The sequence below is a fragment of the Megalops cyprinoides genome, chromosome 8, assembly GCF_013368585.1.
Source record: "Megalops cyprinoides isolate fMegCyp1 chromosome 8, fMegCyp1.pri, whole genome shotgun sequence".
Lineage (NCBI taxonomy): Eukaryota > Metazoa > Chordata > Actinopteri > Elopiformes > Megalopidae > Megalops > Megalops cyprinoides.
In genome coordinates, this window is record NC_050590.1 from 20,943,398 (window position 1) to 20,963,253 (window position 19,856).

The window sequence follows — 19,856 nt, forward strand, 5'->3', positions numbered from 1 at the left end:
TACGTGTCCAAATAATTGATTTTCTTACGTCCTGCCATTGATTCTCAACATCAGTCTCTGCATTTCTGGGATTACCTGGGATTTTTAATGTGCTAATTCGACAAATTAAAGGTGTGTCTCGGTCCATATAAATACAATTGTGGGAATAGACGTTAAACGCGTTCATGTGCACATAATCTCACGCTAATTTGATTTGCACTCATATTTATGAAGACAATTAGGCGTAAGTGTTGTTTGATAACTGACGAAAAACCTCCGTACACAAATCGTGGGGTTGTGCGTACACATGGTCCTACGGCAAATTGACACAAAGATTGATACATATAGCCCCTTAAAGCTGGGGCTCTATACTGCCTAACAATATGGAGGTTTCAAGTTCGGGGTGCGTCTGCGTTCAGTTTGTGCTTTGTCCCTGTGTTCATGTGGCTTTCCTCTGGGTATTCTGGTTTTCTACCACAGTCCAAACACATTCAGGTAATGTCAATTGGACATGCTATATTGCCCATAGTTGTGAGTGTAAGTGGGTGTAAATGTGTCTGTTCACCCTGTGATGGACTGGTGTCTTGTTCTGATTGTCTACCTTTTGGCCCTGTGGTGCTTGGCCCCTTCATTGCTGCTTGCAGCTATATTTTTCCTTGTCAATGTTCTGTATTAATGTTTTATAATTATACTCTTAAGCATGATACTTTAATCTAAATTACTCCAATAAACAACCAGCTACGTAAATGGGTGATATGCAAGTTCTCTGAATGACGGACATTTATGCGAGTTAATAACATGTATGGTATATGTTCAGCTTCACAACAATATTTCTTTCATTTATTCCGCCATCCACTCGTGCAGTAATTTGATTTATAGCGCTTACTTCCCCGCTAGACAATGTTAAGTCTTGAGAACAGAATTATTTACCTATGATAGTAGCATTGGGGTATCCATTTAGAATGCTTGTCGTCTTTCAAATTGCTCTCAGTGACGATGAATGAATTCGCACTCTACTACTCTGGTCTTAGCGCTAAATGCTACGGAAGTTAAACCAGCTCACGTGGGAGGCGTCTGCTAGTTGGCACGCTGCAGGCTCACACGGTTTCCTGCAGCAAACAATTCCCTACAATGGAACGTAAGTCGGAACTACAGTTTTCTCAGCTGTCTTTATTAAATGCCTGAAAACTATCTGTATGTAGCTATGCATCAAATATGCATCAGTGATGTCGAGAAAATGTCCGATTCTTTATTCTGTTTCCAGGTCTTGCTCGTGAATGTAGTCTACCTAGTGAGACTGAGTTTTGTGGCTATGGAGCATGGAAAAAGAGATGTAAATTAGTTCGCCAGTCCCCTCTTTCGAACTAATGTTTGTCTTGTCCTCTTTAGGACAGCTGAATTCCCGTTTATCTGAAGATCAGAGTAAACTTCTGGGAGTTCAGGTAAATGTAAATGTTATTATTGGTTTGTACTGCATTTGTGTTTTATAAAAAGTACTGTGTAAACTAACATATAAACATATATTAATCATTTTGATGGTGTGTCTCACTGCTGTAAAAGATTCAGTCTTTTGAGTCACCCAGGCGTTTGTGATTATTTGATCGACCAATAATATAGCCTGTAGAAAATCCAAACACACAGAGAGAAAGGATAAGCACAGAGAGGACAATGTTAGAATGGCAAGTCAAAACAGGTTGAGAAACCTCTCCTGTCCAATTGGCTGATTAGGGCTTCTGATCACAGGTCGTCTTCTAATATAATAAACTCGATCACAGAAAAGACATTTAATCTCTTTCAAAGATCTAAAGTTACTTCAGTCAATGGGGGTGGGGGGGGGGTGGTTTACATCAAAAGATAAAGACTAATGCCATAGAATTTTGTGGATATAGAGTATAAAGACTAATGCCATCGAATTTTGTGGATATAGAGTATAAGTAACTAGTTGAGCAGAAAATAAATTTCATTTTTCATTACATTTGCTTAGCTGATGCTCTCATCAAGACAGACTTACATGGTTTACTTTTTTATCCATTTATACAGCTGAATATTTACTGAGGCAATTTGATTGAAGTGTCTGTACAGTTTGAGTTAAATGTCTGCATGCTACACTTGCTAAGTAAATCTATAGTTGGAGGCAATAATAGGATTGATTTTCTGTAACTCTGCAGATTGCATGTTAAACTATCTGGTGGACCTCTAATGATTACAGACCAGAACTACACATCTAAGCCTGAAATTATCCATGATTTTCTTCTGCTTTTAACATGGATTTCATGTCTGTGGTCACTGTGTCTGTGCTTTGTTAGAATTTCTTGTTTTGAGTTATTGGCTTATAGCCTCGATTTTAATGCTTCTGTATAGGGCCTGATAGCACTGACGTTTTTGTAATTTTAGTTCATTTTTCCAGTTTTTCGGTGTATTTGTTTTTCAAATAAAGAGCTATTGTTTTAGAAATTTTGATTGGTTGGGTTGGTTCTGAGGTTCATCTGTTTTAATTTGGCTCTGTTCAATCAGCCTGTGGGCCAGTTGGCCCAGGGGGTCCTTGTCTTGGGGGAACTCTGACTTCTTACTGCCATTTTTATGCCAGGTTAAAGCTCCCTCCTGCACTGATTACTAGGCCAAAGTAGGTATAGCTAGTAAAGTGCTCTAACACAGTCACCCAGGATGAAGAGGCACCAGTTTCCATGATATCTGGCATTTTTCTGGAATATCATAAGTCTTGTCTTGTCCAGATGGACTGTCAGTGTCCAACTCTTTTACTTTACCTCAAGACACTCTTTTTGGAAAGAATACCATTATTTGGGCACTGGTAATACTGTAAAATACATTTCCCAGGTTATACCTACTTTTTCCAAATTACTGGTAGACAAAAATGTAACCCTGACATGTTGGGAACTTTTGGGACCCAAACTAAATATAACTGTGTAACATTATGGGTGCATGCAGACTCAGTCTGTAGTGGAAGAATATACAGGACATTTTATTGTAGTGGTAGCATTTAACAAATATGTGTTTTTAAAGATGGAGAGGATAACTAATCGTTACAAAAGATTTTAAAGTGTAAAAATGTAATGGTATTACTATTAATGTAGTATATGATGTGTAATGTTAGCTAACATTAGCAAACCTAGCCAGGTAACCTAGTTACCTCAGACCCCTGAGGTAGAATAGTAAAGGTGCATTATATTTGCTCCAAAGGTGTTATTTTTTATATTTTTTTGTCCTCCGTTTCCTTCATCTTCATCATAGAATCATGTTCCGAGGGGAAGATGCTGAATATTTTATCCAGAGTAGATCTGTCTGTCGGAACTGCGCCGATTCTGAAAAATAAAGTTGGCACTGTAACAGCAGTCTGATAGTTCATTGGAAGAATGGAGTGTCACCATGCTGTAGCTTTTCTATGTTCCAGCATGGTCCCCCAGCTTCTTGCTCTGAGTTAATGTTGGCAGCTACATATTTGTCTTATGTAAATCATATCTCCATCTAGCTTGACAGTTTAGTAACAAATGCTGCCGTTACATTATCTTGGTATGTGAAAGCATTGTTTAGTATTGGTTACCATAAAATACACTTTCTCCTAATTTGGTGGTTAATGATCATACACGAGTGAAGATATTTCTAGATAAAAAAAGAGAAAAATGAAATGGTACGAATTGAATGCAGAAAAACTGCATACATTGAATTTGTCATTGTATCATATGGGATTATTGCATGAAATTTGTCACAATTTGAGTGATATTATGTATACTGATTATGTTTATTTTTCTGTATTTAGGCTTATGAATGTATATAAACATTCTTAATTATATTAGCAATAATACTTGAAAGAATAAAGCCACTATAACTGCTGTTATGGCAAACTAGGCTATCAATCACAACAGGTAGATAATGCATGTCATATGGGTTCATTTGCAAACCCCATGATAAATTGGCAGTGGGTAATAAAAGGGTGCAGTGTTTCAGTGTTATGTTTTGGAATGTATGTTTTTGATTTGTTCATTCTCTGCTGAAGGATTCTGAAGTGAACTGGTCTTTAAACACAAGGTTATGTTTGTCAAAGTGGGATGAATCGACGTAGTGGTGTTTCTAGTGAACAGAAGCCATTTTATAGTTAAATATAGCTCCTCTGAAGATCACCTCCTTTATATGTGAGGGTTTTGACAAGGGAAATACTCTATCATCTCATTTGTTTGCTGTGGGTTTGGCTCAGGACATCGTTGAATTTGGTAGTTAACTAGCTAATGCCTTTGATAAAGCATCACAATGACAATATCGGATTTTCTCCTGCTATTTGATCTCCAGTTCCATAAGTTTTGGACAAATCTGGCAGTCTTGTCACTATTTTTTAAATTGATTTGGAGTAATTGGTAGAAATAAGATTAGTTGTGATAAGCTTTAATAAAACTGTTTTAGAACATAATATGCGACAGGGAATAAATCCTGGCTTTTGATTGAATTAAATATTCCAGATGCAGTCTCTCATTTTAAATTGTGGGTTTAGTATGTAGTTGTTTTCATGATGTTTTGCATGACACTATGATGGCTAAATATTGAAATCATTGATGCGGTTGTCATAGTTTGAGTCCATTTCCATGCCATATGCTTTCCATTTGAATCCTGCTGTCTGTTCTGCCAGTGTGTGACATTATTTGATGATAGAATGCCTGGCATTTGGTGATGAACTCATTTGTAATCTTCTAGACTGAAAGCATTGGACTAAAGCGTTTTCTGCTTCTCCTCCTGTTCAAGTCTCAGGATGGCAGGCAGGCAGAGGCCTTCACAAAGGCTTTTCTGAAGAATAGTCTGCCGAGCCTCAGCCAGGAGTCCATTAGGCAGTTCATGGACCGTAAGGCTGTTGTTCTGGAGTTTGCCAAGAAGAAGAAGGAGAAACAGAAAAGGAAGAGAGCGAAGGGCCTCAATGCCAAACAAAGAAGAGAGATGAAGGTCTTCCAGCTGAAAGAAGAACATCAGAAGTTTGTACAACTGTTTATTTTTGCATTGTTATATGAATGTACATATAAATGAGAGGCTGAAATCTATGCCCATCTGTGATGAACTTTGGCTTCAATGTTGATGAACAGTACAGATGTTTTGGACAGAGACTGTCACCAGTGCTTAAGCTGAATTAGGGTTGGAATGTGTAGCTAGTGGGCAAATTGCAGCCCAGTTCAGGTCTTTATTCAGCATGTCTGAGATATAAATTTTTTAAAATGTAAATTGGATGTACAGAGTAGTTTCATAAATGGCGTATTCATTCAGTCATTCAATTATGCAAGTATGTTTTATGGAAGTGTAGCAGTTTAGTGCACATGCAATACCAGAGTTAGCCAGTTAGTGGCAGTGTTTACCAAAACTATTATTAAAAGTCAGCCACCCCCTCTTGTTGCTGCAGGGCATGTCTTTTCAGTGTTCTTATACTTAAAACATGTAAACCACATGCTATAACTTAGCCTTCATCTTACCAGAATACTTCAATATAAATACATTGTATTTGATTGATCACAAGGATGGTTCACGTGTCAGTTGTGATATATCAGAATTAAGGTTTACATGTGGGTTTATTAAAAAAAAAAAAAAGAGTGCCATCATCAGATTTGAATGTTTGCTTATACTTGAATATGTAATTGCACCAGTAGTAGTTTGGATTTTTTCCTAGGTCAGTTTCTTGCTTTCTAGTTCACATAAATGCCGTACCATTGTATACATTTTAGTTCCCTACCTCCTTTCTTCAGTAGGGCACCTCAGATCCAGTACTAGCAGGCTCTCCAGCCCCCTTAAAACAACTAAATATCCTTAAGCACGGAACTGTCTGCTCTCAACAAGCAGGCGTTGGCTGGTGATTGTTAAGAGCACAAATTGCCCAGAAAAATACATAAGTATTCTTATCAGTGTTTAACATTTAATTTAGAAAATTACAGAATCATAACTCTTGGGTGTTACAAGAACAGTATAAGTAATATACGTATGTATATTTTAGATATTTTAAACCGTGTTGAGTATTTTAATTAGGTAAACTGTGACTGCATCCCAGTCCAATCCCTACAGGCTTTCCCTAGCCTGTACCCTGGGTGTGTCTGTATGCTTGATTCCTTCATATGTAAGGATTTTGTGGAGTGAAGGGACCAAATTTCACCCAGGGTTAAGGGGCTGTAGCTTGCTGGCTGTGATGCAGGGTGGTTTATTATTTAATAATTTATATTTACAAAATATATGCATATAGTTTGAGGAGAACGTTGACACCAACCACAAGACCTTCAGTCTTCTTATGGTCTAGTCACACTGCCACCAGCCCTGCCCTATGCACATTCATCCCACTCTCAAGCACAGAGACTTCAGAACTGCTGATGTTTCATCACCAATCTACATGTTCCGTAGATTCACTTATCTCACCTCTTCTCCTATTCATTACCTCAGTTATCAACAACGCTGACCACTGGCTATGTCCTTTCTGTCTTCAGGCAGGCTAATGTCATATCTGTGCTCTAGAAACAAACATTGGACCCTTCTACTGCTCAAAACTACTGCCCTGTCCCCCTCCTCCCCTTCCTCTCCAAAATCCTTCAGACAGCTTTCATTCTGCCCCTGCAGTAATCCCAGCATTCATTCTTCCATAACCCAAATCACTCTGGCTTCAAGTCTGGCCACTCCACAGGAACAAATGCCATCACAAATGCCCTTCATTCTGCAAGGGCTGCCTCTCAGTCTGATGTTCTCATTCTGATAGACCTTTCTGGGGGCTTGGACACAGTAAATTGCCAGGTCGCCCTGTCTTCTTTGGCAGCAGTGGGCATTTTGGGCACTGTTCTCAGTTGTATTTCTTCCTACCTCTCAGGGTAAACCTGATCCTCTCTGCAGGAGTCTATCAGGGTTTGGTTCTTGGCTCCCTTCTTTTCTCCTTGTACACAAGAGCACATTGGCCTCTTCATATGGTCAGAATGGTTGAAACACTCACTTTTTCTCAACCACTCTACCCAACTATCTTATGTGCAATTATATATATATGGAGGTGTATTTTAGAGTTTTATGTAATTGGGCATGTGGAGGTTAACTTGCATGTGTGTAGTATGTGTTAGCATTATATTTGGAATGATAGAGTCTGTGGGTTGTACATATTTCTTTGCACTTACATGTCTAGACACGCATTTGTGATTTCAGCACTATGTTTAGCAGTGACCGTTGTTCATGTGTGGTTAGTGGTTACCTGTGCTTGCAACTTTTCCTGCCACTTTATTAGATGTAGTGTCTGAGTTGCTCTGGATAAGAGCATCTGCCAAATGACAATAATGCAATGTATTACATCTCATGTAATATCAATAAAAATTAAAGATGTAGCTTCCTGTAACAAAAGCCTGCTACTCAACTGTCTAGAACCAGTGTTGAGTAACCAGTGATAATTTTACCTTTCTTCAAGGTAATTTTCTGTAAGTGTGCAGAGACATCTCAGTTATGGGTTTTATTTGTAACTTAAATGTCTGTTTTTCTTCAACTGGAAAATGGTCTCAGTAAAAATGAGAGTAAAACTACTGGGAAAACCAAAGCTTTAGGGTTCAGACTGTATGTCAGTTATTGTAGGATCTTGCTGAACACTTTAGGGTCCATTAAGATGAATGAAACCTGTGTCTGTTTCCTCTTTGGTCTTTTTTAGGTTCTTGCTGAACACTGTTATGATTTTGCTCATCTATGGCTTTGGTTTGTAGGTATGAGCTTTTCTTGCCATTGCATGAGCTGTGGAAGCAGTACATAAGGGACCTGTGCAATGGGCTGAAGTCTGGAAGGTAAGAAGAGTGCTGAAAACTGATAGCAGAAAAGAAATTGAGTCATTTCTAAATCCTGTTTTGTCAGATGTCCAGTATTGATTCATGCTGTTGATTTTGTGTTATTTTACCCATGTAGGTTTTACACAAGGTCCGTTTTAATGTCAGAAGGAAATCGTTCACTTCTTCTTGTAGACAGAATCACACGTTTTGATGTCCTGTTTTATAAATATACATTTAATATGCAGTTCATTAAAAGGTAAAGTGCATAAAAAGATGGTGAAACATGTAGCATGTATCAGTATGAGAAACTGGTACATATGGCTTCATTAATAAATGAAGTATCCCTTGGCTAACTGAAGCAGAGTATCATTTCTTGAACATGATATGAGTAAGTTCCCATGTATTACAGTCCATACTTTTGTCCTATTTTATTTATTCTGACTTTTTGGGTCATTCTACATGTCAGATCATGTTTTCACTTGTTCACCCTTTGGTTTTTAGTGAAATATACCACAAAGCTGTACAGCAGATGTCTTATTGTGTTGCAGCAATCCACAGATAATTCAGCAGAAACTTCTGAAAGCTGATTTTCATGGTGCTATTATCACAGGTAAGTAAGCTGTGTCCAATAATCTGATTTTAGCATGTATTTTAAATTGAACATTTAAAATAATGCTGTTCATTGGTGCACTTTCTCCCTACTGAGTCTAAACCTACATTTTTTGCCTCATCCAATGGGGTAATTGCAGCTGTTCTGTCCGCTACTGTCAGATTGCTCATAGTTAGGCATACTAGCTATCTCTGCAGTTCCTCATTGGTGAGGGCACTGAAGGGTGGAACCAAAGGTAAAGACTAACTGCAATGAAGTTTTTCCTCTGAATTCACATGCATTCTTCTGACTGCACTGACATGCTAATTAAATTGTATTTTTGCATTTCAGTAGTGAGATCCAAATGTCCATCATATGTTGGCACAACAGGAATTCTTGTTCAAGAGATGAAACATGTTTTCAAAATTATCACCAAAGAGAACAAACTGAAAGGTATGCATGGAATAAACATTTATTATCCCTTAAGCAATGTATTGTCATTGATCAACAAGTGCTATAAATGGGGATGTAAATGTTGTTATCCCCCCTTCTGCCCCTGCAGTAATCCCTAAGCGAAACAGTGTGTTTGGTGTGGAAATCGATGGATTCGTCACCCATATTTATGGAAGCAAGTTTCAGCTAAGATCTAGTGAACGCTCAGCGAAGAAATTTAAAGTGAAGGGAACCATAGACCTCTAAGTGAGAACCATGGAACACAGCAAATGGAACTATACAACAGTAATCAAGACAAAGATACTCCTCTGAAGAGATATCCACAGCGCAGATTGGACAGAGAATACAGTGTCAACTGTTTGAACCTACTATAATGGAATTAATGTATCTTGTTTATCCACCTATTTAATTTTTAATGAATGTAGAAAATGTATATATGACCTTAGTTTTTATTTTTATTTGAATATTTCATTGGATTATGAAATTTTGGCCATGCGTAAATTGATATATGTATATACAGGCAGTTCTCATTTCCTTTAATATTGCTTTAATTTTGTGAAAGAGACCCCTGCAATAACAGTGATGTCCACAAGGGGCCGCTTGGGGACATATGTTCATCTAATTAGACAATCATTCTGCTTTTCCTAGTAAAGTTCAGTGAACAGTAAACGTGAGTTCTGTGTTCATTTTGTCAACTTGCACTCTTTTATTCGTACCATGGAGCAGTGGCAGGTTAAATTGTTCAGAACTCATTTCTTAAAGTTTTGAGAATCTACAGCAAGAAAAACATTAAAATTATGCTGATTAGCAACTGCTATCCCTCATGAATGTAATAAAGATTTTCTCTTCCATGGTGCATGTAAATACATTATAGTGCTCCACGGTTGCAGATCATGTTTTATTTTGAAAACGGACAGAATAATAATTACTGGGCACTAAACTTGTATAACATTATTTGAAACATAAGCACACTTTATCCCCTTGTCGAAAGGATAAATTGTTTTGTTACTTTAATTGAGTCAATTCTCAAATTACTCCTGCAGATATAGTAGTTCAGTATCTCATTTGCTGGTTGTGTTACCTAATTAATCATGGGAAAGGTGTCTATAGACCGGTGGAACTTTCATTTTTTATTTTGTACAATTTTACAAGGGGTGTATCAGCATACACATTTTCCAGTGTTGTTGTTATTAGCTGTTTGCAGACAATAAGCATACTTAAATGTAATGCCCAATCATTACAAGAGTGCAAATAAACAACAAACATAATCATACAAATATAAAAATAGTCATATAAATGAGTTCTTAAGGTATCAATTGCTTCATTCATATCTGAATATATTACCATTGTGTTAAGACATAACATCACAGGGCTGCATGGGGGACTTTACGCTCACGTTTCAACTTCAATCATGTTGGCTTGTCAAGATACTTACTGGTAGAGGTCTTGCTGTTAAGCACCAAGTATGGCCTCAATGTGTCACTCAGTAATTATGTATTGTTTATCTACAGCATGCAGGACTGCATTCCAGGAATTATTAAGTTTACTTGCGGAAGCGCACGTTGTTTACGGTATAACATTGTGACATTCTGTTAAGACCTGGGAAAAAACAGAGCTCAAACTGGCAGAGACAGGAAACACTGCAGAATTTCTCCCATATTTGACATAGATTCAGTTGGATCAAAGAATCCTAAGTTTCATAATGATGTGTTAACATGGTCCGCATGCAGTATGTACTGTATGAGGCAGAAGTCAAGCCTTGATCATTATCTGTTTGCACCAAGTTTTTATGATAATTTGTGAACATTATCAGTCTTTAGCATGCATTTCATATCTATACCCAAAATAGACTAAGTTGAGAAACTTTCTATCAGGATGACTAGCATTTTATGTCCGTTGGCTTAGTTTATGCCTCAAGTATTTGCAATAAATCTACTGTGCAGATTTTTTGAATGGATATAAAGCTTTGTTTGTCTGTGTCCTTACATGGTTTATGGTCAAACTTGGCTGTAAATTTTCAGCATTCTAACAACTAATGTTCACAGTAGGTGATTCAATGTGGCCTGTCCTTTCTTGTAAAACGTATTTACAAACACTTGCAATGTGACTCGAAATGTATGATTTTGCAATCAAATGTAGGAAATTTCCTGTATTTTCTAAGTCAATACAGAAGAAAAATGATGTGGACATTTCTTGTTGCAAAATTCATCTTTGCAATTTTATTACGCAGATTCAGAATGTCTTAAATGTCTGATTTCTGCTTCACATGTCCTTACTTCTACATGTGATTTGTCAAATTAAAATGATAATTTCTTAATTCCATTTCTAAAGTATGTCAATATTGAGGAAAACGGCTACATTTTTTTGTATTCTCCTAACATCTACTTCTTTGCAATCTATTGGTAATCTGGTATTTTTCTTAATAGTATTAGAATCACAATAGTGTGCAAACTAGCATTATACAGTAGGTCTAAAAAAATCTTTACCTGAATCATTATTAATCTCATGAATTGAAACTAACCTCTTGTAATCAAGGGACGGCAGTGTGGCGTAGTGGTAAGGAGTAGGAGTTGTAACTGAAAGGTTGTCAGATCTCCACTGGAGCACTGCTGTTGTACCCTTGAGCAAGGTACTTAACCCAGAATTGCTTCAGTAAACATGCAGCTGGGTAAATGGGACACGTGAAAGATTGTTACCTTTATAAGTCACTCTGGGTAAGAGTATCTGCTAAATTCCAACAATATAATCAGAAATGTGTATTTTTTTTTCTTTGAATTATTATTCCTGTGCCTATTACCTACAATCCAGAATTTCCAGATAGTATAAAAGAGGTTAGTCTGTATGAGTGGACATATTTACCACTGCAGGAACTAATTTCTGTTTAATGATCATTTTAAGTACTTATTACTTTAGTATGATGCTCATAGTAAAGGGGTGGGGATGTGGGGGGGCGCAGCAAGTGGCTCAGATCATAAAGGGCTTGTTTCAAGGGCAGGCTAAGTCCTGCCCAGCTTCTGCTCAATACCTGTGATGTCATTTGCCAACTATCACCAGAAGCCCACATCAACAGAATTAAATGGTTACGTTCCACCAGGGTAGGTGCAGAGGTTGTCGAGGGTCTCCTCCTTGCCTCTTCTTCTGCAACGTAGGACTCACCCAGGTGCTGTTAGGAGAATGCACCTGTCTTCAGAGAGAAATTGTTTCCTGGTGCAAACTGTGACTGAGTGTGAAAAGTATTCACAGTAGGCATGTGTGCGCATCAGAGCTTCCTTGTGTCTTGCCCCTTGGGTTCAGTTGTTGCTGCAGTTTTATCTCATATATAATATCACTAAAGTGGGTAGGGTAAAGGGTAGGGTAAAAGTGGGTAGGGTAAAAGGGGAGAAAATACTAAAACAAATTTATGGCTGCAAATTTATGATAAAATTTGTATGAAACAAATTCTGTATGGATGTGAGAATGTAATAACAAATGCATTTTTAAAACCTTACTCCAGCCCATTTTCACAGTTCTCTACATGTTGGAGAGTTTCTGAGAGGATGTAGTGAGGCGCCAGGTAAATGTAAGGATATGGTTTGGGGCTGATCTTGTTTTCAGTCTTTTTGACAGTTATTTCGTTCTGTTGTGGAAAACATATTCAAAATAAAACAATATGTCCTCCGTGCTGTATTTTCTTGAGGATATACTAGAGCGTTAAGCTAGACCTGATAAATATTTTGTGCAGTCTTTACTCCAGCATATGGATAGGTCAGAAGCTAGCATGTCATAAAGCTATGGTAGTCCATGATCTAACATACTTCATAGCAGTCTGTTGATGGGGTCTGAAAGGTTGCTAGAATTAGCAACAGGATTAGGAATTTAACCAGTATGGACTATCTTTGTATTTGAGTATCTTTGTATGTCACACTGCAGCAAACTGGCTCCTGATTGGCAAAGAATGACCATCTACTGTATTCTCTCCATCCATCTCAGATCACAGGTCAGAGAGTTTCCTGTGTTACAATCTACTAAAAACAGTTGCTAGAAGCAATCAATGTTTGGTTAAGTTTACAACACCTTCCTTGAAATAGTATTAACCTGTACCAAATCTGAATCTTTCAAAAAGCACATTACTCATGTTGGGCACCTTGTGTATTTCTTAGAGCTGATCTAAGATTCAGGTCAAATCAAGTAAATGTCTGACTATTTCCCTGTGTCACACACCATATTGTTTTACCATTTCACCTGGTGAAGCTGAGGGAGAGATGCATTCGAAAAATCTCCAACTTGCAAATCCCGTTCAGCTGGTCACTGCCTTGACATAGCTGATCTTTGGCACTTATTTTTTTATTCACTGAAAAGAAAAAAAAGAAGAGTTAAATATAACCAAGTCTGTGTACCATTAATAGTGTATGAAATGGTCTCTCTTCACTGTCAGGGTTGCAGGCTGTTTTGGTGGTAACAAACTGTTTGGTTCTGTGTGTTTACTAATAGTCGAGATGTAAAGAATTAAGCATGATTTCTTGAATAAGCATAGACATTGTTAAACCTAGTCTGGAGAAAGTGCAAGAGGGCATGTCATCTCATTATCTTCTCAAAGTCTCCCTGGAAATAAGGTTTACACTCAAAATCAACAGCTATTTCATTCAGCCTCAGTAAAAGATAGGCAACACACCAACACAATGTCATGAATTTCACCTTATGTTCCACTGACAGGGGACTTTGTTAATAAGATGGTTCAGTGGACAGTCTTTACTGTCTGTTTTTTTCTTCAAAACTTGGGGATTGATAGTGGTTAGGACAGACAAATAAATGTTTGACAATGTGTGCTAAAGAAATGACAAAAATTGTGTAATTGATGACAAGCAGGATGATAATACAAATAAGATAATACATTGAGGTTTAAGTCAAGACTAAGATTTCTCTTGAAAGCGGGTGTGCATTTTCTGAGAATGCATCACATGCATCATTGATTTAAAAAAAAAATGAGGTTACAGATAGAGGCAGAGGAAGTGACAAAACGTGTTGTGTTAGTACCAGTTCACTTCATGAAAAAGTCCTTTGGTGACAATTTACGCATTTGTGTGTGTGTGTGTGTGTGTGTATGTGTATGTATGTATGTATAGTGTGTAATTTTACAATAAAACATAAGGTAATTGCAAGCAAAAAAAATCAATAATTTTCATGTTCTGCATACAGAACAGACTTCGTAGACTTACAATAGACTTAGAATTCATAACCTTGTTATAAAAAGGCAACTGCCCCAAAGTCTCATGAACAACATTGCTTACAATTGTGTAAATTATTGGTTAAAGTCTTAAATGAACACTTATAATATGTGTTCCCCACATTTTAGAGAAACAGGGGAAAGCTTTGCATGATTCATTCTTTTGTTTCTTTTTGAAAGTTATTTTGACATCTCTTGACATCATGTTCTACCAGTACCCCAGGTTGTACATATCATTTCCATGCCCTTTCATAGGCATGTTTAGGTTCATGCAGCCTGCTTTATTCTCTGAAAGACAATTCATCTTTTGTATATATCTAAAATACAACCTGCCCACATCAGATCTCTGCTCCAGCTTTAAGACGTGTGTGTGCTCATCTTGTGGATATCTTGTTGCAGTGTAAGCACTAAACAAGACTAACCAGATATGGGCTGAGGTTTATTTGATTTTATTCCTGTCTATAAATGGCCCGACAAGTCTTGCTGGAACTCCCCTACCCAACCAGGAAGTTCAAACCTCACTGCATAAAAGGACATCATGCTTCAGTCAGCGTCAGAGTTTACTGAGGAACTGAAAGCCGACATAACAAAAAACCACACTGAATTAGCTGGTGACTCGTTATAAAGGTCTGCTTTTGGAACAGGCAACTGCTGCAGAACCTCCAGAAGCAAGGATCTTCACACAGTCACACTGAGGATCAAGTAAAGCTTTGAAGACAGGCATTTTTCATCATAACAGGTACATTTTCATATGACTTTCCTTGACCAGGGCTCTTATTACCTTTTAATGAGTTTCATGGAACATAGGTTAAAACAAAAACTTGTTAAGAGGAGTCAAAGCAACAGCTACGTGTAGCTACAGTATAACTTGCTTGCATATATACTTTATTTTGCTTCCTATGAGAATCTACACTGATGCATTTCATTGCATTTATTGTCATGGCTAGATTTATCATTTGCTCTGGTGTCATATCTTACATACTGTTTCTTGAAGACCTAAAATATTTCAGATTATGTTCATTATGAATAATTTGGGGATTTAATGCCTGTTTTACTTTTTGCAGAGAGAGGTATCCTTACTCATTATGGCTGACCAACTGGCCTTCACAGGAGAGAACACTGAACGGATTCTTGCTGTTGAGAGCTTCTTCGGTCCATCAGGAAAGCCGCTTAACAAAGAGGGTCGGGTGCTGGTGGGGGAGGGGCGTCTGATGAAGCTGTGCCGGCGCAGCCCTCAGCCCCGGATGTTCTTTCTCTTTGATGACATCCTGGTGTATGGCAGCATTCTGGTCCATGGCCACTGGTACACCAACCAGCAAATCATCCCACTGGAGAATGTTGTGGTGGAGGACCTGGAGGATGCACCTCACCTGAAAAACCAGTGGCTCATTCGCACACCACGCAAGTCCTTCTTTGTGTCAGCCGCCTCACCAGAGGAGAAGCGTGCCTGGATCGAGCACATTGAGGAGTGCCGCATCAAGAGGCTGGAGCAGACAGGCTACCTGCCCAGCAGCAACCTCGCTGCATCCTGGATCCCTGACCGGGCCTCTGCCATCTGCATGCGCTGCTTTGAAAAGTTCACAGTAACCCAGCGCCGCCACCATTGCCGGCAGTGTGGCTTTGTGGTCTGTAGCTACTGCTCCAAGAACCGCTTCCTCATCCCAAACATCTCACATAAGCCTGTTCGTCTGTCTGCCTGCCACTGCTACGAGAAATTACAGGCTGAGAGCATCCGCAGGAGGGGCAACAGTGACGGGAACAACTCAAACAACTCTGATGAGGATGAGCTGGCCATGCCTACGTATGAGACATCCAGTGACGACGAAGACAACGAAGAGCGTAGTGAGAACCTCTCACCCCAACGGTGGGCCAGCACACACAACCATGACCAGCAAAACTCCTGGTCATCCTACATCCGTTCCTAGGCTGACCAAAACACAGACTTCCCACAGATGTGACTAAAGCTAATCGAATGCTGCACAGTCCTTGTGAGATATAAGAGTGAGGGGGGGTGGCAGAGTTACCCACAACTGCTTCACCTTTGAGGGCCCTCTGGCTGGTGGTGACAAACTGGAAAGGACTACTATAGGACTAGGGACAAATATGTCTCCAGCAGTGTTTACATAAGTACAAATGAACTGCTTTGAACTGAAATTGAGAATTATCTACAGATGAAGACAGATTTTACAGTTTTTTTAAAAAACACTATTGCTAGACATACCTCAACTTGATACATTGTAAAATTTGTTTATTTATATGAGTATTTTGATATTCCATCTTACTGTTAAATAGAGTGGACTTATTTATACTGGATTTATACTGGATTTATACTGTCTTATTTGAAGTCAGAGGTCCTTATACCTTGGCTTTTTCATGCACAATTTTCATAATCTGTTTACTGCTGTTGGATGTCTGCCTATAAATAATATAATTTTTTAGTATCATTGTATATTTTCCTATTTTAAATACATATACACATCCATTGTGATTATGATAATTTGCATAATATCAATAAAAATGTATTATTGTGTTATCAATAAAAATGATGCAAATAAAACTACCTTTGTTTGACCTTCATTATGAGCTACACAACAATGAATAACTGCATTTATCATGCAGACAATATATGGAATATTATTATAGTGAAGCAAAAACATGAGTACAAAAAACACACAAAAATGATTTTTGGTAACTTTACATTAGTGAAAATGTGTAGTGTATTCTATTAGTTCTAATATAATTTAGATCTTATAATTTGATATGTATTTTAATGTAGTTGCAGCCTTCATACTTTTTATAGCATGATATGTGATATTTATGTAATTTTTGTTGTAATGCTAAAATCAAATGTCACCAGCAATGGCAAAATTTAATCCATGTAGAATTATTCCTGTGAGGCCTCAGTCATATTGTCACATACTTTTCTCAGCATGTGGTAGCTGGCAGTCTAGCAGGGCTGCTGTGAAGAGGTGGAATGAGGACGCTCAGCACACTATGATGTAAGGCAGGACTTACATCATAAACACAGGTCACCTCTGCCCAACGCACACTCACACACTTATACATTTGTAAAAGAAACGTATCATGGATTCTTCCCAGCAGTCTATGCACTCTCCAGTGTTTTTGTATCTGAAGAGTATCCATTTCCAGTTCATTTAATCTAATCTGTACTCCAAACATGGATGCAAAACAAGGTAACTCTTACTTGTTTGTCCTGTTTTTTAAAGCTAAACTTGCTGTATGTCTGAAACGTGTAGTGCAACATCTTGTATCTTGTATAACCACATTCCCCACTATACAGTTGTTTTGGCCTGCCACAGGGTCTTTGTCTCCCATGTAAGCATTTGCCTATGACAGATACAGTGCCACTTTCACACACTCACCATTGTAAACAAGCTATCATGCAAAATTACCAAAAAAAAGCAAGGAGTAGGATGTTTTTCTGAAATCTACAGATACACAATGAGCTTACTGTTTGAAAAATATATTGATGTTTTTAACTGTGCTGAAGGATGTCATCCACAATTCCTCCTTAAAAAAAACTAATGAGAATATATTTTGTTATTCAAAACTTCCACATTTGGCCAAAGCACTAATAAGGAACAAGGAAAAGGAAACCGTTTTAATAAAGCCCGCTTGTTTTCAGTAACTAAGTCGAACGGTCAATTCATGACACAGTGATCTGACTGGTTTTTTTTACAGAGCACTTCCTGAATGCATGTTGGATAGTGGTTTAGTCATTCTAGTTTCACAGATGTATAATGACAAAACCTAGGGACAATGTTGGGGGAATTTTAACTGTGGGTGTGAAAGCATAAGAAAAACAGCACAAGGATGTAATTTTGTGAAAATGTTCTTTCTTCCCATTTTTTCACACCGAAAAGAGGTTTGAACTAAAAAAAAAAACATTTGTTGACTTGTTGACTTTCTACCTACATACTTTATAACAGCCCTAACATGTAAATGTTGTGCATGATGCAGTAGGGGCACATCGGGGCACATGAAAAGGCTGATCAAGTCTTACATTACATGTGGCAAAGACTTGATCATGTTTTGTTTTTTGTTTTTGTTTTGTTGTATTTTGTACAGTTCTTTTATCTCTGTACAGACAAATTAATATGAAGACATCCTCACAATTACCTTTGCTGTACCAGACATTTCCATGCTAAGTGAAAGGCTATAAACTGGCAGTTTGCATTTTGACACTTTAGGTATTTTAAAAAAACCTTTATAACTTGTAAGTGAAGTCGATTTTGCTGATATGTCTCTGGGATTTTATTTAGTATCTTGGAAAAGACAAAACAGTTGAAACAGTGGAATGTCCCACACTTTGTATATAACCAGTTTCCTTTCTCCTGGAAGATAACAGTGAAACAATACGTCAGGAATATTCATCCCACACCCTGAAGAATCTCACACTTCAACCTTTGCAAATCTCAAGACCTCTGCAGGATGTTTGGTGGCATTATCACTAATGTCTTTAATTTAAATTTCTTTTAATTTAACAAGTCTCAGTTCCTTCAAGCTTTTGATGGCAATTCCAAGCCTGCTTTTACCAATTGCTCTACACCAAAAGGACCACAGATTTAGGGGAGTAGATAGAAATGTTCAGACTGCAGGCATGTCAGGATTGAGGAAATGAGCTATTTTTAACAGGGACAGAAAAGTAGATAGAGTTAACAGAAATGAGTGTGTATCATATCTGAGTTACTACATCTGAAAAATATTTTCCAGGCAAAGAATCTTATAAAAGGTCCACTGATGAACCATACCTCTATCATAGGACACTGCTGTAGTGTTAATAATAATGCAAGGAAGTACAAGTGAAAGAACATAATTTCAATCTGCCCATTTTATCAAACCATTTATCTATCACTGAAGTCACCTATTTTTTCATTGTGTCTCTGCTATGTTGCTGGAGTCTCCACTTCAAATCCCAAAACCTAGTCCACACATTTTTAACTCCCTTCATGTAGAAATACTGTTTAACAAGATCATTTCAGTGTTGTCTGCATGTAACATAATTTTTGTTCTTGGGTAGTGTTATTTCCTAATTGCTTCTGCCTAAAAATATAGAGAATGGCTATTATTCCCTTCAAACTTTGCTTTGTGACCAGGACACTGATATTTTGAAATTTACCTATTTCCAATGGGAAAACGGGCAAAATATAACATAAAGTCAGAAAAAAACAACATATGAATGACAATTAACATGTATTTATACTAAAGTTATACAAAAGTGACCACAAAAGATTTAGAAGTGGGTAGTTTTTTGAGATTTATGACTGTACTGTAAATCACTTTCAAAAGTCAGCAACCAAATATAGTCTCCCATCATGTTCTCGTTATACACTCCTTGGTAGCGGCGTTCAAAGTCCAGTATATCCTGGTGGAAGCGCTTGCCTTGCTCCTCCGAGTATACTCCCGTGTTCTCCTTGAATTTATCAAGATGAATGTCAAAGACATCCTACAGCCCATTTTGCGGTAGTTCTTCACCAGAGTCTCAACCAGCTACATATAGTTTTCGGCCTTGTGATTGCACAGGAAGCCCCAAACCACTGCAACAAAGCTGTCCCAAGCTGCTTTCTCCATCCTAGTGAGCTTCTTGGGGAATTCCTTGTACTCCAGGATCTTCTTTATCTGTGGTCTGACGAAGACACTGGCTTTGACCTCTGCCTCAGACAGCTTAGGGAAGAAGTCTTGAAGGTACTTGAAGGCTGCAGACTCCTTATCTAGAGCTGTAACAAATAGTTTCATAAGGCCCAATTTTATTTGCAGTGGTGGCAACAACACCTTCCGGGGGTCCACCAGTGGCTCCCACTTGATGTTGTTCCTCCCCACAGAGAACTCGGTCCACTGTGGCCAGTACCACCTG

General features: G+C 38.0%; 2 protein-coding genes across 2 annotated transcripts; both read left to right on the top strand.

Moving 5' to 3' along the window:
- The first annotated feature begins 1,057 nt into the window (after nucleotides 1-1,057).
- pop4 (POP4 homolog, ribonuclease P/MRP subunit) lies at nucleotides 1,058-9,370 on the top strand. The gene is made up of 7 exons (XM_036535709.1): nucleotides 1,058-1,117; nucleotides 1,369-1,421; nucleotides 4,729-4,952; nucleotides 7,677-7,754; nucleotides 8,285-8,346; nucleotides 8,677-8,778; nucleotides 8,888-9,370. The coding sequence occupies exons 1-7, from the start codon at nucleotides 1,111-1,113 to the stop codon at nucleotides 9,022-9,024; spliced, it is 663 nt and encodes a 220-aa protein (XP_036391602.1). The 5' UTR covers nucleotides 1,058-1,110; the 3' UTR covers nucleotides 9,025-9,370.
- Nucleotides 9,371-14,552: 5,182 nt separating this feature from the next.
- plekhf1 (pleckstrin homology domain containing, family F (with FYVE domain) member 1) lies at nucleotides 14,553-16,197 on the top strand. Its single transcript, XM_036535633.1, has 2 exons — nucleotides 14,553-14,720; nucleotides 15,046-16,197. Exon 2 carries the CDS (start codon nucleotides 15,067-15,069, stop codon nucleotides 15,904-15,906), a length of 840 nt encoding a protein of 279 aa, XP_036391526.1. The 5' UTR covers nucleotides 14,553-14,720; nucleotides 15,046-15,066; the 3' UTR covers nucleotides 15,907-16,197.
- The last annotated feature ends 3,659 nt before the right edge of the window (nucleotides 16,198-19,856 follow it).